We start from the raw sequence: 25,482 nt of genomic DNA on the forward strand, positions 1-25,482 counted from the left end.
GCAGCAGTTAATGCTGCTGCCTGGGAAGTGCTTGAGTCTGTTTTCCAGACTGACTGGTGTACTTTCCACTTAATTCTGTTTGCATGTGTTTCACTTCTGTAAACCAGCTGTTGTGCTCTAGAATGCATATGGGGTTGTTTTCTGTGCAGCACAAATGAGAGCAGCACTAGCTGTAAATTTTCCTTCAAATTACCTTACTATTCTTTGAATAAAATGTTTAGATTTTACTATAAATACAACACGGTCCCAAGTTCATATTTCATATTTTAAACCAAGATTTGTCTGCAATTACCTCACAGGGGGAAGCAGGGGGGCAGGCACTGAACTATTCTCTGTGGTGACCAGTGACAGGACTTGAAGGAGCAGCCTGAAGCTGTGTCAGGGAAGGTTTAGGTTGGAGATCAGGAAAAGCTTCCTCACCCAGAGGGTGGCTGGGCACTGGAACAGGCTCTCCCAGGAAGTAGCACCAAGCCTGACAGAGTTCAGGAGGTGTTTGGACAATGCTCTCAGGCACATGGTGTGACTCTTGGTGTTCTGTACAGGAGTTGAGCTTGATGATCCCAGTGAGTTCCTTCCAACTCAGTATATGCTGTGATCTCCTTGCTCCTTAGAGCTTCACCAATCCCTTTTGCCAACAGCTGCAATAGTAACCCAGCCAAAACATCTCACTGTGGCTAAGGAGAAGGGACATGACCAAGGTAAATGGAAAACTAAGTTGGTCTTTAATTCAGCTGGAAAAGCATAGAGGCTGTCAGTCCTTCACAAAGAAAAGCAGAGGATTACAGGTAAGGCATGGATACAAGTTGCATCACCAGGTGTGGATTCCCTCCCTACATCAATTGGATGGCCCAGCAAAGAGTAAGAGGTGTTTATTTAGCTTGATAGGAAGAGACAGCAGATGGAAAAAGTCAAAGGAAGAAGTTGATTTTTAAGAAGCTGATATTTCATCTGCAAGTGTTAAGGATTGTTTTGAACAAACTTTATAGCAGAAATTGCTACAATAATCCAGGAGTTACTTAGCTCTTACTCAAGCAACATTTTCTGAATTTTCTGTTTTAATTTTATAATATCAGATTAAGGATATTCTCTTGACTGTAACATGTTTGGTGGGGAAAAGGGGAGGAAGGGTTTTGCTGAAGGAAAGCTGTAGATAGAGGACAGAACCTATTACAGCTCAAACTAATACTCATGATAAAATTAAAATACATGGAGTGCTTAAGGTTCCCAGATCTCTTCAGTCCTTTTGCTAGAGCTCATACATGTAGTTATTCAAGGTGACTGCAACAGCACTGTGTATTTCTGGAATAACAAGAAGTGTAACAAGCAGACAGATTCTTAAAAAAAACATCCCCCAAAATTTGCCCAAGGTTTGTGTTTCAAAGGGTTGGGATTTTTTCAGTCCCTTAAATAATGGTTTAGGTAGATTGTAATGTTGCTACACAGTAGTAGAGCCAAGAAGTGACAATGAGTGCACATACTGTCTTTTATCACTTCAGCAGAATTATTTTGTGTGAGGCAAACACTGACCTGACATCAGCTTTACAGTAGCTGTGATCCACTCATTGCCATGCAAAGCTGCTTGTAAAAACATAGAAAGAAAGAAAACTGAAGGGAGAAAAAACCTTTAAAGTACCTTACACTTACCACAGACAGGTTTTTTTATCATTTATTATTTAATATTGCAGAAAATGGTTAATGTAAATGAGACTGCAAGTCTTGAACCTCAGCCATTCTCTGAATGTTTTATTGCAGATTTGTGGTTGGAGACCAAAAAGCTGCCCTGAGTTACACTCGGGGTGAATTTTGTAATATGAATAGTGTATTTCTACACAGCTTTCCAGCTGAAGGATGTCCAAGCATTTTGCAAGTTACATCACTTAAAGATGTTTCTTGTCCCCTCTCCAGATCCTTTTAATTTTAAATATATTTTTATGAGAGCTGGAGGTGGTGGTGGGAAAAGAAACATCACTGTGTTTCAAGTGTGCGAACTGACGCCTCTGCAGAGGGGAGTACATGTGCACTCCCTCCCCAGTTCTTAATCAGGATGGCCAATATTGAGCCCTCTGAGATCCAGGCTGTGTGCTCAGGAGAGAGACTTGGTGCCAAGCACTTCCTCAGAGCAACCCTGTAAATGAACCTGGTGCCAGTTTCTGCAGTGCCTGCCCTACACGTGTGTGTCCTCCCCCTGGTCTTCTGTAGCTGGGTATGCAGGCACAGAGTGAACTGGGGGTCCCAAGGGCTCCAGTTCCTTCTGTGTCACTGCTTCCCATCTGTTGGCATGGAAAAGCAGGGGTGAGGAGAGTGACCCCAGTTCAGATGGGGCCTGCTTCAACCGCTGAGATAAAAATAATGAGCCCAGCCAGAAGCATTGCAGAGCTGCTAGTTGGTCTCAGCTGCCCCCAGAGGTTTGCTGCTACCAGCTTGTGTCCCAAATGGGTAAACAAAGCTCTGACAGGGGTAAAAGGTCCTACAGCTCTCCCAGATGATACAGTATTTGCCAAGAAATCTATGAGACTGTGGTTCTCAGGCATGCTAAGGGCCAGTTTCTATTTTCTTAGCTCCCTTTAACCCCTCCCTTCTCTTCCAAACAAAAATAGCAGAATTTTAATAGAGATTTCAACTCAGAATGCTCCTGTTCCCATCTGAGCTGGTGGAAAGTTCCATTTGTTGCTGTGCAGATATTGCCACGTTTTCATTGACTTGAGTCCAGTAGAACTAAGAGGAAACATCTGTGGAGTGGGATAGCTCTGTGTTTGTCCCAGAAATTAATTGCTTCTGCTGGGAGTGTCGAGAGGCTGAAAGCTGTGTACTAGAGATGAGGAGTTTACAAGCTCCTGCTAGGCTTCTACTCATGTTGCCTAGAAAGCACACACCTGCAATTTACCTGTTTCACAGGGAGAGCATTCCCCTCAAAGCAGAGGAGGGCCAGGCTGTAGGTCAGTGGACCCAAGCCCAGCAATTCTGTCAGCCTGTGTTTTACAGCTACAGTTCAACACTGTAATTGTGCAGTTTGGGGAGAAGAGGGGAGCTCATTCTGCCCTTTGGAGGCAGTGGGGAGGAGATGGCTGTGCCACCTGCAGTCAGGCTTTAAATGAAGCCCTCCTTCAGCACAGCCTGGTGTAAAGACAAATTGGTGTGAGCCAGAGCTTGCTCACAGCTCCTGTGAGTGTGCAAGTCTCTCTTCAAGGGATTTGGCACCTTGATTTAACACAGACAATAGGGTGTTTCTGCATTTGTTTTGTAAGCAGCAGTTAACTGAGGCTTACCCACTTCTGCTAGGATTGCCTCCAGCTTTTCTTTTGAACTGCAGCAGATGCCACTGCCCTCCTCAGCAGCAGGGTGTTCTCCAGCCCTGCTGTGGCACTGGTTTACTTTGCCTGTGGTCAGTGGCTCACAGAGAGTGGAAGAAGCAAAGCTGCGGCTGGTGACACTGAGTGCTCCAGTCCTGATCCCAGAGCTTTGTTCTCCCTGTTCCTTTAACACCCTGGAGAAAAATGCAAGAGCAGGTCTGCAGTGGGTACTGAATCTCTTCAGCCATCAGCCTCTCTAATTTCTCACTGCTCCCCTTGTCTCCTAGTGCACTCCTGCCCCATTGCACTCCCTGCCCATGCAAGGCAGCTTTTCCTTCTAAGGCAAAATGTGGCTGCTCCTGATAGCTGTGCGTCACAGAGGCTTCTTTTCCTTTGTTCTTTTCCATTTTCCTTCTTTTCCTTGCATCTGCATTTCTAGCTATTTTCTTGGAGCTGCATTTCTAGCTATCCAGGAACAAAGATGTTTTTGCTGTTGCTGCAAAACATCATTAGAATCTCAAACATACTGCTAATGACTCCCTGGTGATGGTTTAAACCTCCATTTCATCGACTGGAACACTTTTAATAAAGCTGTGGTTATCTCTCGAGCTCTGTGAACATCTCTGTTGCTATCCTGATCTCAAGATCTGGGTGAGATGAGCAGCACAGGCGTGGCTGAGTTTTCATGTCACAGCACTTGTTGATGAGATTTATTCTCCTTTATTTAGACAGAGATATCATCATAGTTGCTGAAGCCCCTTGGCTTGTACCTTCAGAGGGCTAAGAAGGATTCTCAGGCCCTTTCTGATTCCTCCACCCAGCTGGCTGTGGCAGGGATCCCTCCCTTCCAGAGGAGCTCTCTCCCTGCCCCTTCTCTCCGTGTTTTGGCAAATGGTAAGTTTGGCTATTTCCACAGCTGGAAACCTATGGGTTGAAAAGTCATGATTTGAGTCCTACCTCTCTTTCGTCCCTCCAGTGAAAGACCAACTTTAACACAATGAGGCTTTTTAAGATCATGGAATGCTTTCTTTCTGCTGTATGATCATGCAAACTTTTCTATAAATTCAAAAAATTAAGGAATTCACAAAGCTGAAGTTGAAATTCTCACATAATCCACAATTCAGCATCCACAGCAATCTAATACTCAAAAGTGAGAACAACATGAAATAAGTCTAAGCTGACAGACCAGCTGTCTACTTGCCTGTCTAAAAATACCATCAAGTTCAGTGGTGACCTCACTTGAACTGATGCTGTGACAGGCAGTGGACCTAGGCAGTTAGGAATTCCTCCAGAGTTTTGGTGTTACATTTAGACACTTCACTACAGTTTTCCTTTGGCTGTTTGGACTTTGGGATCTGGCTGATGGGCAAACACAAAGCAGTGAAGACAGACATTACCTCTAGCCTACAGGAGCTACAGTCTCCAAACAAAAGGGAGTGTGAGTCCTTTGGTGCAGCTCCTTTGCAAGCAGAAGGATTTTAAACAGCTGATGCTACTTGAACTCAAGTGCTCCACATTTGCATCTGGTTTAAAGCCCAAGGATGAAGAATGGATCCTTCTGTGCTGTAGCCCTTGGTGTACGTGGGGTAGGGATGTGAGCCGTGCTTGACATGGGATATGATGGGAAGGTTCCCTCCTTAGGCTCAGAGCCAGTTTCCTAAAGTTAATGCTGGGGATAACATTTTGGCAAAATCCTTGGTTTTCCCCATCATTGTCCTTATGAAAACCACCCTTTCCTGAACTGTTACTGCATTTCTTCTCGATGGGTCTCCAAAACAATGATCCATAGATTTGGCTCTCTCCATTTTAACCTGTTCCCACGTTTTATGCTGGTGGAAATCAGGAATGATGCCAGCACGAGTTCAGGCAGCGGCTAATGAATATCAGAGATTTTCTTGTGCTAGCCCCACTTCCTCACACAGTGTTTGTTACTTTCCACTGCTGTTTCTCTCCTGTTCCTCTTGGACAGTACTGGGGTGCCACTGACACATGGATCCTACCTGTTGGAACCCAGGAAATTCCTCTGGCTGCCCTGGAGGGCTGGAGCCCCTGCCCAGGGGGCTCAGAGATCTTGGCATAGAGCCCAAGACCCCTGTGCCTTTGATTTAGCCCTTCGAAAAAACAATTACCAACCTTATATGAAGGATTACAAACCACGAAAGTTTAAGTAAAATGATAGTGAATTTATCACAGGGTAAAAAATAAAGATTTTTGGGGGTTTTTAGAATGGGGGTTCAGGGGGCAAGATGGAAGAATCTGGGTGTGTCCTGTCTTTCTCCTTCTTCTTCTTGACCTCCATCTTCTGCTGTGATGGTGGCACTTTTAGATTGGTTTAGAGTAGAAGCTCACTGTCTAACATAGGTGATAGGTGTTGGACAGTAATTGTAAATATTGTACACGTGGTTTTTAGTATGAAAAGACAACACCACCTCTGAGGTGGGTGGAGTGCCTCTGACTGTCTTGCTGAGTGGACCTCGGCTGGACAGGAGAAATAATTTTATAGATAAGATACAATAAACAGCCTTGAGACCGAGAACTGAAGAGCTCTGACTCCTTCTTCGACTGCCAGGCTGGGAAAAGAGACTATCTAACGCATCTTGGGGTCACTCTGACCAGCTAGAGTCCCAAGACCTACCCTTGCAGAGTGGGTGTCACCAAATCACAGAACATTCCAAGCTGGAAAGGACCCACAAGGATCATCAAGTCCAGCTTTAAGTGAATGGCATGTACAGGGACTGACAACCCTGGCATTTTTAGCACCAGGCTCTAATGCACTGAGCTGATCTCAAGGGAGCAGAGGTGTGAATCCCAGTGTGCTGCCCCAGCCATGGATCAGGCCCATGCTGCAGGGCCCCAAAAGTTAAAGATGCTTTTGGGCCTCCCCTTTGCGCTCCTGCTGTCAGTGCCGGTGGGGCAGGCAGGAGCCTTCCCAGAGGAGGAGGAGCTTCAGGCAAGGAGCTGGCATCATTCAGCATTGGGGTGGCCTGCCTTTGAACTGGTGACTTAGCCCTGAAAGGCCAACTCTGGTAATTGCTGATCTTGATAATGACCGTGTGAATGCTGTTATCCAGTCCACCCTTGCACTTTCCAGCCATTGTGCAGTGGCGCTGCCTCATTTCTTGGCTTGGCCGTACCTGCTCTTTTCCTTGGAGCCAAAGCAAAACAGCCTCTGATCTTGCTGCCCATTTCCTTGCCTAGCTGGGCACAAAATCACAGGTCTGCATTGCTGCCAGGAGCATCCAGCTTACTTTCGTGGGTTTATTCCAACTACTGTTTTGCTAATGGAAAGCCTTCCAAATTCAGCTTCCCAGCCTACTTACTGGGTTTCCCAAAGCCACGTAAACTTTTCTGTCTGCTTCCCTGCGGCCCTGGAATGGTTTCCACAAGCACAGGTTCTTCTGCCCTCTTTTTTCATCTCAAACCAGTTACCTTGCAATTAACAGGAGCTGCTCTCTCGCTAACCAGGAGTCTGGGCTTGAAACCAGGGAGTGAAGTGCCTTTGCTGGGAAGTAAAATCTATAATTGCACAGATGTTAAAAGTCATGGACTAAACCTTGGTTTCTTGGCATAATTTTCATATTTGCTGATGACTTCCAGTTCTATTAGTTCATCTAATAAAAAGGATCACCTCTACTCACTTCCCACATCTCTCTCACATAAGAAGTGTGAATCATCGGGATCTCAAAAGCAAAGGACCATTGAGAGCCCCATTATTTAACTGGAACCTCTAGCTTCAGCAGGAGCTTGGGCAGGGGATGGCTGTTTCCTGAAGCATCCTCATGCTGGATCCAATGCAGCAACACTTCAGCTTGCTCCCATTAGCTGGATGGGCCAGGGTTTATGAGCTTTTGTAATGTCAACGATTTTTATTTTCAGTCTACACAGAACAGAATTGGGGCAAAGCCCCCTGTGGATAGTGTTACAGCTGGAGACAAGTATTTTGAGTCTACTTGTTTTCATTTTTCTCATTTTTCAAGAAAAACATTGGTGGCATCCAGCACAGGACCTGCTGGATGGTGCAGGGAGGGGACTCCTTGGGTGCAGACCTGTTCTTCAGGGACTAATGGACAGACACCCTGCCCTTCTGGTTTCAGATGGGCAACACTCCAGTTGGTCCCAGACTGGAAATCTGAGGTTAGGAATTGCTGTCAGACTCCACTCCACAGCAATCTGTTTCATGGGCAGCAGTAAAGGGAACATTTTGGTTTTTTCTCCAGCTTGGCAGCACATTAATCAAAGCAAAGGCAGGCAAGCGTATCTGTAGCCAAGGAAAACTGGGAGGTACTGAGTTACCTACCAACAGTTTCAAGGAAAGGAAATGTGTGTGTATGTAGGTGTCTGGCATCTCTTGGGCTCCATCCATCCCATTTTGGGATAGTCGAGGCAGGAGAACAGTAAATCCTCAAAATATGTATTTTCCAGTTTAAATCTGAGTGAGGGTTGGTGCACATGGTAAAGAGCAGTGAAAACCAAACTGTTCCTCCCATGCTTCAAAAGCTTGGACTGTTCAGGTAGGACATCAGGGCAGGATTTTTCTTATTCAGCAGAAATGTGAGGCAGGGTAACACAGTGATTGCCAAACTAACTCATTGGCAGCTCTTTTTCCAGGTCTGTTTATCTCGGACCTTTTATGCTCCTACAACTCTAGAGGTTCACATTGTGCTGGATGGCATCTTGCCTTAAATTATCAGAAAAGTTTTAAGGTTAATGGCTGATGACGGGAGCACTTTGTTCTCCAAAATGCCCATCTTTCCTCCCTCCACATGAATTTCTTCCACTTGTTCAAACTGCTGCTGTTCCTCCTGTGGGGAAGGACTTACCTGCTTGAGCTGCAGCTGCTGAACAACCACACCACCCAAAAAAACAGGCAGTGATGTTGGTTTAGGCTGCAGAGCTGCTCAGCACAGCCCAGCTGGCCTGAGAAGTCAGGCTGGGGATCTGCAAAGGGGCCTCGAGGAGAATGGCTTTTTGTGGAAACACATGCCCCTGGGTCCCAAATCCCACAGGAGATCCCATGGAGAAGCAATGACAGCAGGATAACCCTACCAAAGCCACAGTGGGACTGCTTTTTAGAGGGGTAAGAGCCACCCTACACTCTGAGCAAGGAACTGGGATGCTCAGTCCCCCCACCTGCCCCCTCTGCCGCTGTTGGTGCCTGGGCATCCCTTGGGGCGTCCCTGCTGAGGGGCGGGGGACAGGCGGGGACAGGCCGGGGACAGGCCGGGGACAGGCGGGGGACAGGCGGGGACAGGCGGGGGACAGGCCAGGTACAGGCTGGGGACAGGTGGGGGACAGGCCGGGGACAGGCGGGGGACAGGCCGGGTACAGGCTGGGGACAGGCCGGGGTACAGGCCGGGTACAGGCCGGGGACAGGCTGGGGACAGGCCGGGGACAGGCTGGGGACAGGCCGGGGACAGGCTGCCCCTCTCTGCTCCCTCGGCCACCCAAGCGCTGTTGGTATTTCACACCTGGCCTCACTGTTGCCATCGCTGACACATGAGATCAAACTCGTGGCGTTGTGCTAAAAGCCACAGGAAATCCTTCCAGCTACACTCCCAGCCTTTCCTCATGTTTAGCTTAGCAGACTGTCGGTACATTCATTCCCAATTTTTGTAGTTTTTTTTGTTTTGTTTGTTGTTTCTTTTTAACAAAAACAAGCGGCGTGCTAAGAGCTGCGGCCCCTCAGGGAGGTCTTGAGCCTTGGCCGGAGCCGCCCGGGGCCGGGAGGCTGCGCTGGCCCGGGCTCAGCGGGAGCTCTCTGGGACAGCCATTCCCGCCTCCCGCCGCTGTCCGGGCGGCTGTGTGAGGGCAGAGCCGCTGCAGCTCCGCTCGCACCGGCATGGCGCTCCGGGCAGCCTGCCTCCTCCTCCTCCTCCTCTGCCTCCTCTCCCTCGCCCAGCTCTCCGAGCAGCAGAACGGCAAAGCCCGGCAGAAACCGGCGGCTTCCAAGAAAGGTAAGGGGCAGCAGCAGCTTCCTTGCGAGGAAGGCTTGCAGGGCTTTGGGGGGGGGGGTGCATCACCCCACTCGTCTGGGCATTTAACAGTGCTTTAGTGAAACTTCATAAAGAAACATCCAAAAACCTAATAAAGCGTCTTTCTCTCTCCCCTTCCTCCGTGGGAATGATTGTGCAGCTCTTCTGTAATATAGCGAGGGTATTGAGACGGTTCTGAAGGGTCCCCACCTTGAATAAATTTGTTGGGACAGCTTAGTCTGAATTTCAGAGGGAACACGTTTTCTGTGTTCCCTCTAAGGTTCATCCCAAGCTTTTCCTCTAATAAACTCTCCCTTTCTATAGCCCCCTCACCCTTTCTCATTCATTTTTCAGAAGCAAGTAAGTGGCAGATGACAGACAATTTTGGAGGTAAGAGCAGGCAGAAAATATCCAAGCCATTAAGCATCAGCAGGGTTCTTCATTTAAAACCGCTGGCCTCAGGTGTATTTCACACCGGGCACAAGCTCTGACTGCTCAGGCTTGCACACACAAAGGTGCCTGGGTTTTCTATTCCCTAGTGGGTTTGTCTCTCCTTCCCTTCTCCTGTTTTCCTCCTGTCCCATCGTTGACTCACTGCACGTTAGGTACAGAAGGCAGGTGAGGTGAGGAAGCAGCGTGTGAGCTTTGCCTGCCCGCCCGCCTGATGTGTGCAGCCACAGCCGCCTGGGCTTGGACCGCTCCTTCATTTCCTACTTGGAAAGAAGTGGGGAGCAAGGGAGAAGCATCCCTGGAATTCACTTGGCCAGGCTGCTGTCTACACTCACCCAGTGGCTATTTTTGTCAGATTCCATCCTTGAGAAAACTCTGCCTTTTCTCCCATTAGATCTTTCTATGAATTCACAAACTTAGCCGCTTATTCCACATCTTATTCTGCAGGACGTGGAATAACAGAGAAAACAGTCTGGCTGTTTTCTAGAGCAAAAAGTACCCCCTTGGGCTCATATAGGACACATGCATGTATTGCACTCGCTGGAGGTACCAGGAGAGAGACATTTCTTAAAGAAATCCTATTTTTCACTAGGCATCATTGCAACTGCTGTTTCTAATCAATTAGTGACAAAAAGGTGGGGGAAAAAATCTCTTTTTTGACAGGAAAATTTGGCTCTGATTTGAAAACTTTGGAGGGGGGGTGTCCTGAAAATCAAGCCATTGGGACCAGGTGGTGGCAGGTTTTAGTGAATTTCTTTTCAAAGGAGAGGTCATATTTTCTGTGGAGGAAAGGGAAAAACCCAGCGACTTGACATTTTTTGATCAGTCCTATCCAGCTCCACAGGGACTCAGCTGCCCTGCCTTTACTGGAAATTTCCAGTACTTCTTGGTTAATATTTTTCAGATTTTTATCAATGCCTGAGGGTAGGAGAAGAGGGAGAAAAGTGCTAAAAATCCCCCATGAAGCTCCTCTTCACCTCTGCATCCAAGCATGCTTGCCCAGCCGCCACAGGGGCCAGGATTCAGCCACTTCTGCTCTGAACAGTGGCAGGATGGCCCCATCTCATCCTCATCCAGGCATCCAGTACCCCCATCCTGGTTCTATCCCTGCACTTTGCCTTGGAGGGTCAGGAATAGCAAAGCCACTGGAGGGTTGGTGGTTTTGGCTGGATTTATTTTTAATCTATGCAACCAAACCACAAATGTTAGAAAAGAAAGCATTGGTTTAAGCCAAGCTTTTTATGTTGGCTTTTTAAAAAAAAAATTCTTTTCTTTTTTTTTTTTAATTATTGCTTATGTTTGGATCTGCTTCAGAATGAAAAATGATGCTATTTCAACATGAAAAAGCCAAGCCACGGCATTTAGAAAATGCTGAGACAGCACATTCACTTTGCCTGCTGTTGTGTTTTTGCCCCTCAAAGTACTCCCCAGTTACTGTTCCAAATGCAGTAGCTCAGCAAACTCTCCCTGAGCCCCAGTGTCTTGGATACAGGTGGGATTTGTCCTTGACTGGCAGCTCTGAGGGTCTTATCCAAAAGAAGCCCAGGGGAGGGAGGCACTGGCTTCCCTGCCTGGGCAGTGCTGACACCCCGTGGCTGGAGGGGTGCAGACATCAGCCCTGGGGGGCTCCCCTTGGTCACAGATGTGTTGGGGTGCTGGCGTCATGGAAGGGAGCATCTTTGCATAGCTCTGACGTGTGTTTCTGAGGTAACTGGAGACAGAAGTAAGAGTCTGGATGCTTAATTCAGTGGGTAGGGAGTAATTTGGGCTTCTCGCCTAATGCCACCTACTGCCCAAAATTTCAGTGTATTCTTGTCTGGGTGTTCTTCCCTGCAAATGCCTGTGAACATTTAGACTGCTGTAAATCCAGTGTGGGTGTGTTCAATCTCCTCTTTGATCCAGGCACAGACTGCAATATGGGACCCGACTGTTCCACCTCATACCTTTGAAGAAGTGCTTGGTGTTGGAAGAAATAGTGGTGGCCTGAGAGCTTTGGTGACAGACACTGTGAACCAGAGCAATACTCATTCCTCTGGGGGACAGAAAGCTGTTTGGATCTCCAGGCGAAGCTAAGAAACATGTATAAATATCCAAATTTCATACAGGAGTAGTTAAGACATTAAAATGAGGTACAGAGGGATTTGTTTGTTATTCAGCATACAATTAGAACAGGTGAGAGTTCCCGTTTGTAGCTTTAAATACATTCCTGGCTGGGGTTTCAAGCCAACAGACTATTTTGACCCACAGGTTTGTGAGTCTCCTTTTGATCTTGCCTCTGCCCACACTTAATCCTGCTGCTCCTGGTCCTGCACAGACACCCACTCCAGCTCCCACAGGATCATCAGTGTGCCAGCTTCCATCACAGAAAACCCAGACTGTAAACAGGCTTGATCCCAGGCTTCAAGAGGTGAGCCTTGAGGAAATGACAGCACTGAGACAAAAACCCATGGCAATAAAATAGACAACAATGCCTGTTGATGTGGCCGTGGTCCGTCCTTTATAGCAGAAGGGTGACTCAGCCAGTCCTGGTTCTCTGTGAGATATCCCAGTGAATGCAGTGCTGCAGGAGCATCTTGTGGCCAGGGTTTGGAGATGGGGTACTGAAAAGGGACAGGGCTCTTAGGTAGTTATCAAAGTCACGTGTCACCTCTCATGGTGACATGTGTCTCATGGCCTTTGGATGTTACTTAAACCTTAGAACATTTGTTCTGCTCAAGACAGGCTTGCATGGGGAAAAAACCCCATGATTTATTAGCCATTTCCCACAAAGTGTTTTCATCAAAGGCAGCAAAATAATATCTAGTGCCTCAGTGTTAAATGAATCCATTAAAGTTAATTGAGCAATGAGTAAAGTAACGTTAATTGAGCAATGAGTAAAGTAAAGTTAATTGAGCAATGAGTAATGTCCTCCTCCTGATGTGTCTGGTTTTCATGTTCATGGCACCATGTAATCTTGGGTTGGTGGTTTTGACCTGCACCCAGGCTGCTTCCCTACTTGCCTGCCTTGGTGTCTCAGCTCCTTGGCCCTCAAGGGAAGCTCTTCCTACTGCATTCATGGGCAAACTGTCCCCTTTCCTTTCAGCCCTGGAGAACCACTAGATGCTTTCAACATGAGAACTACTAGATGCACACAAGAGCCTCCATTTCCCATCTCCCACCACCTTCAAGGTGTAAAGGGTCCCTTTGCTCCTGTCTGGGAGAAGTCCAAGTACTGATTAATAACTGTTGGACCTGTTGCAGAAGCAGCACACCTAGCAAGGTGTAGGCTTTAAGAGCCAGCTCTTCAACCAAAGAGGTGTCTTCTCACAGCAGGAGAGCAGCTCTGGGCACTGTTTGGGTACCTGCACTGAGGGTGATGAAGGTAGAGATGAGGCAGCTGTGGTGGTCCAAAGGATGGTGTGGTTGGTGGGCAGAGGCTGGTGGCTGGTGGTGCAGAGGCAGATCTGGTGGAGGTAGGACCTGCAGCCCTTCCAGCCCCTTCCTCCTGGTCAGCAAAGTGCTTTCCTACCAACCCACCAGTGACAGCAGACACGAGGTGGGTGCAGCCAGGAGTGCACACAGAGAACATCATGTGTTAGGATATTTAAGGGAAGCCAGGAGGGTGTGCTGTGACTAGAGAGAGAGAGAGCATGCTTTTGAGGAACCTGAAAAAAAATAAATCCTGTTCATATTAGCTTACAGTTGCCCACAAAACATTTGTGTATGTCAGGACTTCTGTTCAGGCTGGGGTGTCCTCCTGCATTTTGGGAGCTTGACTCCAATGCAGCACATCCCCAATGACTGCCCTACACAGGGGTAGAGAGACAAGCCTGCACGTTGCAGTGCTCGTGCATGTGACCCTTCCCCAGCACTGCCAGCCCAAAGGGTGACCCCTGCAGCTGGAAGATGCGTGGGGTCCACAGTCCCAAAACCTGAACCAGGAAAACAAGGTTGTAATTGATAGTGGAACCAGGCTGACAAGCAAACAGACACTCTGATGGATGTGCACGGGGACACAGGTGCTGATTTTGTGGATTCCTTTTGTTTATCCTCCTCTGAGGGCAAAGAAACATGGAGTTTTGATGATAGGAACAGATTTGGTTGCCTCCCCTGGGATACAACCAATATTTGTGCTCTTTCTTTGATTTCTCCAACAGATGGTGTGAGCCTCAAAATGATTGAAGACCTGAAGGCCATGATTGACAACATCTCTCAGGAGGTTGCTCTACTGAAGGAAAAGCAAGCACTCCAGACAGGTAAGGGGCTTGCTGAAGAACAGATGACTTTTACTTTGAGAGAGGAACTGCTCATAAAGTGGCTGCAATTGCTCCACATGTCTCGATGAGAGATGCCCGAGCACCCCACAGCAACAAGCCCACCATGGGGAGGGAGGTTGGGGGATCAAAGCAGAGTGTGGGTCTCTGCAATTGCCCTGGACTGGTGAACCTCCTTGGGCAGTCAATGGCAGGAGCTGTGCAGTGTGGGGCCCCCCTCTTCATGTGCCTCCCATCTGGATATTCCTATGATGCTAACCCAGATGTTTATTTTCCTTTATGAGGTTGAGGGATGGGATTTGGATTAGTCTGTGCTTTAACCAAATGCACCTTACTCTTTTGTCAGACCCCAGTGAAATGACAACCTGGTCTCTTCTACACACCATGGCATTGCCCAGGAAAGTGCACTGCAGGGCAGTCCTGCTTCATTGAACATACACAGAGGACAGTCCCAAAATGTCCGTCTTCCAGATGTGCTCCATAGTTTTCTGTGCAAACTCCACTGGTATCAGTAGGAGTAGGATTTGCAAAACATGAAGCAGAAATGAGATGAAAATGCAAATTAAGGAGATTTTTCTCCTTAAAAGAAAAGGAGCACAAGCAAAATCAAGGCTTTAGTTCCAAGCTCACATTCATTGAGAAGTAATTGGTTTGGATATTAATGTGTGGCTCTGATTAGGTATTGTTTGGCTACAGTACCCTAGTACCCTGCACTCTTAAGGTTTAGAGATTAAAGAAAAGCAAAATAAATTGACATCCTTAAAACCAAAATCAGAGGCAAGTAGAAATTTCCTCTGAAGACCTCAAGCTATGCAAGCACAACGCTTCTTATCAAAGCTTATTAAAAAAGACTCTTTTTTTCATCTTGCATAATTAAGGTGATTTAACTGGCATGCAAGCTTTTTCCCAAAACACTCCAACACCCGGCAGTGCCCATGACAAACCATATTTCCAACAAATTCATCACAGAAAGAGTAGCATTGGCTGGGGAAGAACAAGGCCAGGGCAGGGGGCGGGAGGACCATGTTGTGCCTCTGCTCCAGCACCAGCAGAGCCCAGAAGGGTGGCAGGGGCACCCTGAAAATCCATTTCACCCAGTGATTTGCAGAGGGGGAGGGCACGTCTCCATGACTGTGTCCCACCCTGCATAGGAGGAAAAGGGGCCCTTGGAATCGTGCGCTGCCAAGGGTCACTGTGCAACCTAAGAAATTAAATTTGTAATTTGGCTGCTGCGTTTGCTGCTGCCGCCTCTTCCTGGGCACCATTTTTAAACCAAATTCTCCCTCTGTCTTTTTTATTCTGTTGGTGTGGTAACCTCTCAGTCTGCCTGAAAGGCACCAAAATTAATCTGAAATGCTTTCTGGCGTTTTCGGAGACCAAGACGTACCACGAGGCCAGCGAGAGCTGCATCTCCCAGGGCGGCACGCTGAGCGCGCCCCAGAGCGGCGAGGAGAACGACGCCCTCTATGAGTACATGCGCAGGAGCATCGGCCCCGAGGCCGAGCTCTGGCTGGGCCTCAACGACATGGCCACGGAGGGCAGGTGGGTCGACATGACGGGCAGCCCCATCCGCTACAAGAACTGGGAGACTGAAATCACCACCCAGCCCGACGGCGGCAAGCTGGAAAACTGCGCGGCTTTGTCGGGGACCGCCAACGGCAAGTGGTTCGACAAGAGGTGCCGAGAGCAGCTGCCCTACGTCTGCCAGTTCATGATCGTGTAGCAGCAGGGCCTCTCCCCTGCCCAGCAGCCCAGAGCCCGCCCTGGGCGGCGGGATGATGGAGCTGTAGCTGTGTGTTCGCCTCTGTGTCCCTCCGCACACCCCCATGCGCGTGTTCAGTAGAGTCACCCTTTGCAAAGAGCGTCGCTGCGGCTCGCTGCCGGGTCACAGAGCCCCAGAGCGTTTCCTTTGGCCTCATCCAGCCCTGTTCACAGCTGCACTGCTCTTCCCAAGGCATGATTTATAGATATATATATTTTTACACAGGGAATTGATTAGGACAGCTCAGTTGTTCCAGCAAAGAACCAGTGCAGCAGTCCAGCCTGGCATACAGCTGCCTCGGCTACCCAGGGCTGTCACTCTGGAGTGTCCTTTCCCACTTTGCTGAGCTTTCTTGGGACACCAGAATAGGCAGTTTCTGCTTTCTTCACTTGTTTTGCTTCCCCATAAGCCCTGGCTGCAATTTATGAGAGTTCCATGTTCCTCACAGTGTTCCAGTTCAGCCTTGTGAGGATCAAGGTCCTGTCTCAGCAAGCAGAGGGAGCTACTCCTGCTTTGCCTTGAGAGATGCAGTTGGGCTTATTTGGTAGGTTACCAGCTGCTCAACTAGTCAAATTACATGTATGAATGAATTGTCAAGTTACAGGCATGTTTGATCCTCTTCTCACCAGCCAGAAGCCAGTTCCACTGAGTTCAGTGGGAGAGTAAGACCCACTGCCGGGTCCTTTGGAAAAAAAAATCCCATCAAAAGCTTTATTTGTGCAGCAGTATTGAGGGGAAAGCAGCAAAGATTGGAGAATAGTTAGCCAACAATATTACTATAAATAGAAGATGTGTGTATTACATAAATAATACAAATGTAGCACTCTTGGGGAGTATGTTGCTATATAAAAATAACTATATATTGAAAACAAGCTCCAGGACAACTCACTCCAGCAGCTTCAGGAATGACCTGACCTGTTCGTATGACGGGAATCCAGATGAACTAGTCCAGTCTTTGCTGGTTCTTGGCAAACATAAATCTCCTGAGCACTATTTGTGCCAATATAGTCATGCCCAGCTGAAGGTCTGACCTCAGTGATTTTTTACTGAGAAAAGGTTTAAGGTAAAAAAAACCAAAACAAAAAAAGCAAAAACAAACCCAAAGCAAAACAAAGCAGAAAAACTCCCCAGCAATGGTGGGAAAGAAGTGCAGGTCACCCTGGCAGCTTAACAGAGCTTTGCTGGCTGTTGGCTAAAAGGTATGAGTGATTCTTTTCAGTCCAGTGCTTGGCAATAACCCCTCCAGTTTGGGTCACAGGCCCTGCACTTCCAGGTTGGAGGTGTCAAGACAGGATCCTGCCCATGGGACAGGTATTCCAGTTTGCTGCTTTGTTTAAAAGCAGCATGATGGTAGGTCTTCCAAGCCATCAAGTCTGAGCCAAGCTGGAATCACACACACACAAATGCAGAGTGCACGCTTCTGAGCTTGTCACTATTGCCAAACTCTCCGCTGTTCCAATGACTATAAAATAAAAATATCTCTATAGCTTGCTGAAGGAATGGAGTTGTGTCAATGTGATTGGATTGGCTTTCTTCTACTCGTCTTTCTCTTCAGAGCAGGTCCAGGGATATATCTGAAGGCTGGAGATAACAAAGGCAGAGGGGAAAAGCAGGAAGTGAGAGCCTCCCACCCTGTAATATGCTTTATAGGATTCTCCCCCTCCTGCCCCATTATCATCCCAGTCACATGTCATACACAGGATACAGACAGGGAATCCTTTTATAGGAAAATAGGATTTCCTCCCTTGCTGCTGGGAAATTTCATTCTGAATTACAAGCTAACCTAGCAGGAAGATCCCTCCCTCAGCCCTGTTCGGCAGCACGAGTGGTGCTGGGGGAGATGGTACCTCAGCTCCCAGCATGGAGCCAGTCCTTCCCAGGCTGCCTCCCACCTCCTCCGCAATGATCACTTCTCCATCATCCTCCTCTCCAGCATCCCATGTAGGAGAGAAGACCATCCATGTAGAAGACAGTGCCTCACACCAGAGGAGTTGTGGAGTTGCAACTGCTGCAGGAGTGCATGTGAATTTAGGTCTCTTTTGCACAGCCCTTCAGTGAGCTTTACTTTGGACCCTACTCCTGGTGTTTTCCAAGACTCTCTGCTGTAGGTCATGATTACCCCCTACAAGCCAGCTTGTCTTAATATAAACCCTCTAGTTCCTTTGGCAGATGTTCCCTCCATCATCCTCATGTTTTCAGATACACATGAAGGCAAAGCAGCAATGCTGGAAGCGTTGCTGGCTTTAATCCTGACTGGTCATAAACCGCAAGGTCTTAAAACACAAATGTGTGGTCAGAGAAATAAACTGAGGGCTTTTATGGAAAGAGGAACAATGTGAAAGCCATGGACCCTGCAATGCTGAGCTTCAGGGAAGTTGTGGGTGCTGGAGCTGGACCATCTTGGTATGGAGTGTGAATCTGAAAAACAGCCATGGAGATTATGCCAAAGGATATTCCCAGAGAGGACGTGAAGAAGTCAATCTGTCAAATCTAGAAAATAACAAGTGGCTCTCAGCAGATTTCTTGCTTGTATCTCTCTTGCTCACTATTTTCACAAAGCTAAACTCCTGCCAGCACTATTCCTCAAAGATGTTTTGCTCTTCTGAAGCTGGGAGGAGCACAGGGAAGGGTGGCTTTGCCCCTGCTGTACTTGTTGGATCTAGGATGACAAAACTGACCTTGTAGTTTCAGTGCTACATTTGTAAGTTTCCTGTTATTCTTACAATCTTCTTACTGTACAATATGAACTACAAATTTTCTTTGAAAAGCCAGAGGACAAACTTCTAGAAGATTCCTCATCCTTGCTTACCACAGCAATGTTATTTTCTGTGTCCAACCCTGTATTTTGTGGTCACAGGGAATGCCAGGATGGAGGGATTGAATGGGGGACAGCCACTGGCTGCCTCTGTAGGGAGACTGTCCTGAGCACATGTGGTCCCTCTGCTGGGGGCCAGAACAAGCATCACTTTCTGGATCTTCCAATAAATCCTTTGGCACTCAAGCCAGAGTGGAACATCTGCTGTCCATGAAGTGTGGTCCCAACCAAAGGCATGCAGACTAATGGAAAGAAACCTCAGCTCTTCCCCGAGGAAAAGGAAATGTGGAAGTGTTCATGTCTGAAACAATGTATTGTGATGCCTGCAATCCCTAATGACCACATGTTATTAAAAATAGAGGATGTTGTGTAAGACCTTGTGCCACTGGTGGCACTGCTCAGCTGCTTGTGGCTCTGTGACGCAGCAGAGGAAAGATGAAGCATGAAATGCACATATATTTATATAAACAACAGGAGTTACTGGGCGAGCCTACAGAAGGAGTTCCCTCAGCACTACCCCATCTGCAGTTGACTTCAACAGAGCTGTGCTAACCCACCCCACTGATGGCCCCCACCCCAATTCACCCTGGTCCAGAAGCTCAGGACCTGCTCCAGGTCTTTGCCTGAAGGTCCAGGAAAAGCCCAAATGATTCAGAGTGAAATGGCTGGCCATAAAACAGGTAATGCCTTTCTGAAGTCTCTCAGCACAAGGGCCAGAACAGCACAGGATTCACACACCTCAGCAGCCAGGTTGCTGGGTAGGCAGGGGTGGGTAAGAATTTGGGGGCTGTGAGCCAAAAGCTTGTTTTGGGCCTTGAACATTTCTGTGGCACTGGGTAGTCCTAACAAGAGACCCAACCCCGTCGCCCTGCTCCCTGTGCATGCCCACCCAGCCCAGGTGTTTCTCAGACCAGAGGTTCTCTCACATGAGGTGCACCCTCTCCCTGTCATCCTTTGCAAGGAACAGCCCCTCAGCGCCTCTGCTCCTGCCTGGCACAGAGGGAACACACTTCCACCTCTGTGGCTACAGAATGAGACCTTTGGTGGAATGAACCTCAGAAGGAGGGGACCTCCTCTGCCACTGAACCACTGAGTCTTGTGATTCTTGTTGCCTTTACAGCTCACTCCTGCTCCTGTGCAAGCACTGAACTCCACTGCCAGTCTCTCTTTTGACAAATAAAATAAAAAGCTAAATTAAAGTTACATTTCTCCATCTCAGAAGACACCGTAGACAGGGAAGAAGCACAGATCTGTGAGATTCAGCAAACAAAGCTAAACCAAAACACCCCAGGGAGCATAAATATAAACCTGCTAGGGGAGGTCACTAAACTAATGGAGAGCATAAAAATAAACTCCTTGGGGATAGATGATAGGATATCAAGCTGTGGTGTACAAAACAAAACAAAACAAAAAGATGGTTTATTGCTTTTATATATAGAAGCACTCAGAGGGAGTCCAAAGGTAGCAGCTGGGGACTGCTCCAAATACAGCTGAAAACAAATCACATTTTAGCCTCACACTCAGCAGCCTTTCCACTCTGTGCTGTGCAGACAGTCAGTGTCTGCATCACCTCCCTGTGACTCCCCTGTCCTGCTGTGCTGGAGCCTGGGGCCATCCAAGCTGGCAGCAGCCATGAGGCACCCCAGGGCCTGCAGCATCCCTCCAGGAAGGAAAGAGAAACCCAAGATGCTGTGCTGCCAAGAGGTGAGGCCAGCTGCTGATCCCAGAACGTGGCTGCTCTGCTCAGCCCTTTTAGAAAGCTGGCCCTGAGCTTGAGACAGGGAACACAACACCTGAGCTGCTTGCCAGCCTGGCAATGGAGAGCATCTCTCAAGAATCTGTGTACTGTTTGGGAAGCACAGCAGCTTGTAAAAGAAAATGCAGGAGGGGAAATAAAAGCTACAACCCCTACTGCTTTGCAGCAATGCCCCATGGACAGTTTGGCTTCCCACTGCAGTCAGTAACTTCTATTTCTATCACACCCATTAACAAGGATCCCAAAAGTGAGGTCTCTGCCATTCAATGGTTTGCCCTGTTTCTGTGTTTCTCAGGACCAGTGAGGCCACATCTGGAGTGCCAGGTCTAGTTTTGGGCTCTCCAGCACAGGAGGGACATGGACCTAGTGAAGTGAGTGCAGGGAAGTAGAAGGGATTTGGGGAACTCTGTGTGAGCAGAGAGCAAGAGCTGAGACTGCCCAGCCTGGAGGAGAGAAGGCTCAGGGGATCTCAAATGCCTGATGGAGAGGGTAGTGAAGACAGAGCTATGGGCACAAACTGAAATACAAAAGTCTGCTTAAAGAGAAGAGAATCCCTTTTGTCTGTGAGGGTAGTCAGACCCCGGCACAGGTTGCTGAGAGGGGCTGTGGAGCCTCAGTCCTTGGAGACACTCAAAGCCTGACTGGGCATGTGGCCCTGGCCACTGGGACCTTGCTCTGAGCAGGAGGGGCAGTCTGGTGATCTCCAGAGGTCCCTTTCAGCTTCTGTGCAAACACAGCCCCTGAGCAAGGGATCCTACATAACTTATTCCTCTTCTGCAGTCACAAGAGAAAAACAGGGATTTCAGGAGCAGACAGCTGACCTCAGACACCTGATGGACGAGCTGTCATGTAAACACCTTCCTACAGAACAGGGTTAGCAAGAAAGCCAATAAAATAATCCCTTGTGGGAAGTGATTTCTACACTGTAGTGCTGCCAGAGCTCTAGATACTAACTAGGTCTTGCTGCTCTGCCAAGTGTGATCAGCAGACAAGAGCTGAAACTTCACTTAGTTATTCAACCAGAGGGAAACTGGAAACAAACTCCATCAAATCACCAAAAGGAAAATGAAACCTATGTATTTTTTAATATTAAATGTTCAATCCAAATGCTCAGTTCAGGAGTGCACAGATGAAGATGTGAATCAGATCAACCACAGTGAAAGATTTGCTTTACTGTTAGAGCAGAACAGTCCAAGGGCAGCTTGAATTTCATTTGGATTCATGTGTAATGTGGACATTGTCTGTCACTGGGAAGGCTTTGATCCAAAGCCCCTGAGTGTCAAGCCATGCTGACAGATCCAGATCCCAGGAGATGGGCAATGGCACAGGTCCCACCTGCCCGAGCACCAACATGAAGTTACTGCAACACATCTTTATCAAGGTGGCTCCCACACTTTGTTCTATAATACATCAGGGCAGAAAGCCAAACCCCCAAGTGACCTTAAGCCAGTCAAATTTTAGGAAATACTCCAGGAATTGGACTGATTATAAACAGGGTTAAACAATTGGTTCCATTGAAGAATGAGGACTTGGAAGGAACTGTGTGGGTGGGGTGCTGTGTACCTACAGCGAGTAACTGACAAGTTTTGTACCCAGCCTGGAAACTGAACTGCTTTCAGAAAAGAAGAACAACAATTAGTGGGGTTTGTTCCTAAATTAAAATGTATGCACCAAAAGAGAATGCAAATACAGCAAGTAGTTGTAGTGTATCACTGGAGAAAAGGTAAACACTCCTGAAAGCATAGTACTAGGGAAAAACACACCTTACAGATAAAATATGGAGAGCTTGAAAACAGCCAGAAATCATCATTAACTTTGCCTTCTTTTAAACATTCAGAGAAATTGTTTGCCAGCCTCTATGAGTAGCCTATTTTTAAGCCTGCTGAAACTACAGACGTGGGTAGTGTTCGCAGCCAGATATAAAACCACCTCATGACTTTGATCAGGTGATAAATGTCCATTAAAGAAGGAGAGCAGACAGCCCTGAAGGCCACACAGCAGCGAGCAAAGCAAACATTCAGCCTTTGATTCGTGTGCTAATGAGGGAGCTGGGGAGACCCTGGAGGTCTTGAGTCTCAGGAACTGGCTGCATCGGGTGAGGCAGAGCTCAGCAGGGAGATACTGCCTTGTGGTCACCATCCTCTTACCTTCCCTGAAGGGCCAACAACACCACTCCTTTCCTGCTCTCCTTGCCCTTTCTCAATGCCCTGAACTCACACTCCTTGGGAATTAAAGTTGATAGTTCCAGAGACAAGGACTTCAAGTTGCATTAAATTTGTGTATTAAAAAAGCAAGAGACATTATGGTTGTAAAGCTCTGGACCTTAAAATAAGATATACCAGAATGAGGTAGAATCACTCCGAAAGGAAACATAAAGGAAAAATCTCTAACCTCAGAACAAGCACTAAGTTTCAGCTCAATGATAAAAATTAAAATCAATACCTGAGCCTTCAAGAGTGAAGGGATGCACTGTTATCATCTTTTTCTCCTTCAAGGTGGCAGGAAGGGGAATGTCTCTCCTTTGGTTTGCTCCTCAGGTACAGAAAGGCACCAAGTCATGATCTCAGGGACAATGTGAGTTGGTGGAGATGTTTCTGCTGCAGTCAGTGTTAGTGAAGCAAGCACAGATTTTGTAAAGCATCTTAGAAAAAGGTCACTGGTAGAGATATGATCCACTGCACCATTCATGGACCCGGGTTGCTGTTCTGCAGCCTTCCACCTAATTTGGTGTGTAATTAGGTGTTACTTATACAAGAGGTCATTCATGTCAAGAGAAGCAGTACTTTCCAGACTAATTTGAGTTTTTCCTACATATATTAATGCTTTCCCAAGTACCTCTCCAACTACTTGAGATGTCAACTACTTCAAGCACTGCCACTTCATTCAGCACTGAAGCAGCTTTGTGGCTGCTCTGTGGTGAAACCTGAGGACCTTGCAGTAGCAAACTTCATACAGCAGCTTTACTCTATTCCAGTCAGGTTCAGGTGAGGCTAGAGTAAGAAATACATTGTAGACAGAGGTTTATAAGTGTTTCACACCAACACTGAGAGAACACTCATCAAAAAAAATTTGGTTTCTGGAGACCTCTGTCTTGAATTTTGTTGATGGGGAGCATGGGAAGAAAGGCAGACAAGACATGAAAATACAGCAGTAGGAAAAGAAAGGAGGGTGATGACAAAAATCCATCTTTCAGTGGTGTTTGGAGCAGATTCGTTGCATGGTTCAGCCTCTGGAGCCTGAGCTGTCTTAGGTGCAGAAATGCTTCTTTCCCAACCATAACTTGGGCACAGATTCCCCACAGGCTGTATTGGGAAGCACTCTTGCAGAAATTCATCAACTCCTTTCAGCTGAAGCTGTATCTTGTCCTTTAACCCAAATGGTTGACCATAAAAACCTAAGGAGAATGTGAAAGAGTTTGACCTGCAGAATTGACCAGCTAAATGTGTAAAATTTCAGAATATATAGGTATATGTATTTGCCCATTTTCCTAAGATGTTTGGCAAGCAAAAATATTGTCTTCTGAGATATTAGACACATACTTGAGCCCATATGTCCTGTTGGGATAGTTTAAGGTACTTAAAATTTTGTTTTTCAATAACCCAGAGAAGAGATATTAGAGAAGAAGATCTAATTACTTGCTTTTTTTTTTTTTTTTTTTTTATTGCTCTGAAAGATTAACCTATAAAATGTTCACCAAACAATCATACTAGAATATTTTATTAGACCTTTGGTTACTTTTTAGGGTTTGCCTCCTGTTAAATAAACTCTCATTAACTTAAAGAAACTAACTTGGGAAAACCTAAAACCTATTAACTGTTTATAAGCTTTGGAATGGGTAAAGCAAGCAGCTGAGAAAGGAATTAACAAGTATCTAAAAAGGTTTGATTTGGCAGAAAGTAGAACAGTTTTCATTTACTATGCAAATATGAAATCTAAAAAGATTCAAGCTGTTGAGCTAGCCTCTTACTAAAATGATAATTCTTACACAAAAACATTTATCACTGCATTTTTCTTTAAAGCCCTCATTTCTGAGGATATCAGGGATGTTTTTCTAAGTAGCCTAACTGATAGTTTTTGCCTCAGGAGAAGCTGCCAGTGGATGTCCAGGTCTTCAAAGTTGAAAGCTTTAGGCTGTCATGGCCCACAGTGCACGTGCAGAATTTAGTAGGAGCAAAACTCTACTTAGCAGCTAAAACTGTAGAGCAGTAGGGGGTTTTCCCCATTGAAATTGACCCTGTATTACAGAACAGCACCTCTGTGCATTTGTTCCTGGGTTACTTTTTCCAGAAGCCAGCAATTAAATGAAAGTAGCATTCTGAGAGGAAAAACACATGACTAGTTTCCTTCTCCTTTATTTAAAAAAAAACCACACAGCACCTTTTAAATAAAAAGCATTCGCAATGATGAATTTGAAGCAGATGCTAAAACAATTTGGCTTAAGAGCCTGCAGTTCATACTCCTGAGACCAAGTGATGAATCTCATTTAAGGACAAGTTATCCTGTGCAGAAAACTAGATTTACAGATGTAATTAGCAACTGCTTTGCCACCATTAATCTCATGTAGGAAGGGAGGTGTCCATATGGGCTCTGTCTGCCATTTTTAGCCCTTAAGGTAAAGACCAGTACGGGATATTTTCCCTATCGTGGCAAATAGCAAAGGTGATTATCACCTTCAGGCAAAACCATTCCCAAGGTTCCTGAGGAACACCCAAGCCTGTCCCAATTTAATTTAAGGAGGTGAAAGAGAAGTGCCCCTTTACCTCTCCCCAGATTTACCCAAACCAACCCACCAGAGGATGCAGCCTCCAAAAGAAATGGAAACCAACAAGAGCAACCAACAACTGAAATAAAAATAAAATTTTAAATGAATAAACAAAATAAATTTAATAAATTAAATATTAAAGGAAACTAAGTATTAAATAGATGCAATTGGAAATTTTAAAATCCTTTCTTTCGAAATTTTATTTTAAAATAATAAATAAATAAATGAAAAAGGGAACACATACTTTACGTGAAACATTTCGTTGGTTCTAAACAATACTTTCTCAAATCAAATAATCTCCAGTTAGAAAAAATAAAATAGTTCTGTTGCAAAGATGACAGGATACTGCCAAAACATTTTATCTCATTTTCTTCTGAGAAAGCACTTTTCAGAAAGTGAGGTCATTTTTTCTAGCTTCCTAT

General features: G+C 46.6%; 1 protein-coding gene across 2 annotated transcripts; it reads left to right on the forward strand.

Moving 5' to 3' along the window:
• Positions 1-9,059: 9,059 nt before the first annotated feature.
• On the forward strand, positions 9,060-17,223 carry CLEC3B (C-type lectin domain family 3 member B). Of its 2 annotated transcripts, XM_063156561.1 has the most exons (4): positions 9,124-9,244; positions 11,960-12,119; positions 13,849-13,947; positions 15,288-17,223. In XM_063156561.1, exons 3-4 carry the CDS (start codon positions 13,866-13,868, stop codon positions 15,686-15,688), a joined length of 483 nt encoding a protein of 160 aa, XP_063012631.1. In that variant the 5' UTR covers positions 9,124-9,244; positions 11,960-12,119; positions 13,849-13,865; the 3' UTR covers positions 15,689-17,223. The 2 variants fall into 2 exon arrangements, with proteins under 2 accessions (XP_063012622.1, XP_063012631.1); XM_063156552.1 differs by lacking the exon at positions 11,960-12,119 and having other exon boundaries at positions 9,060-9,244.
• Positions 17,224-25,482: the final 8,259 nt, after the last annotated feature.

Source organism: Melospiza melodia, chromosome 1 (genome assembly GCF_035770615.1).
Source record: "Melospiza melodia melodia isolate bMelMel2 chromosome 1, bMelMel2.pri, whole genome shotgun sequence".
Lineage (NCBI taxonomy): Eukaryota > Metazoa > Chordata > Aves > Passeriformes > Passerellidae > Melospiza > Melospiza melodia.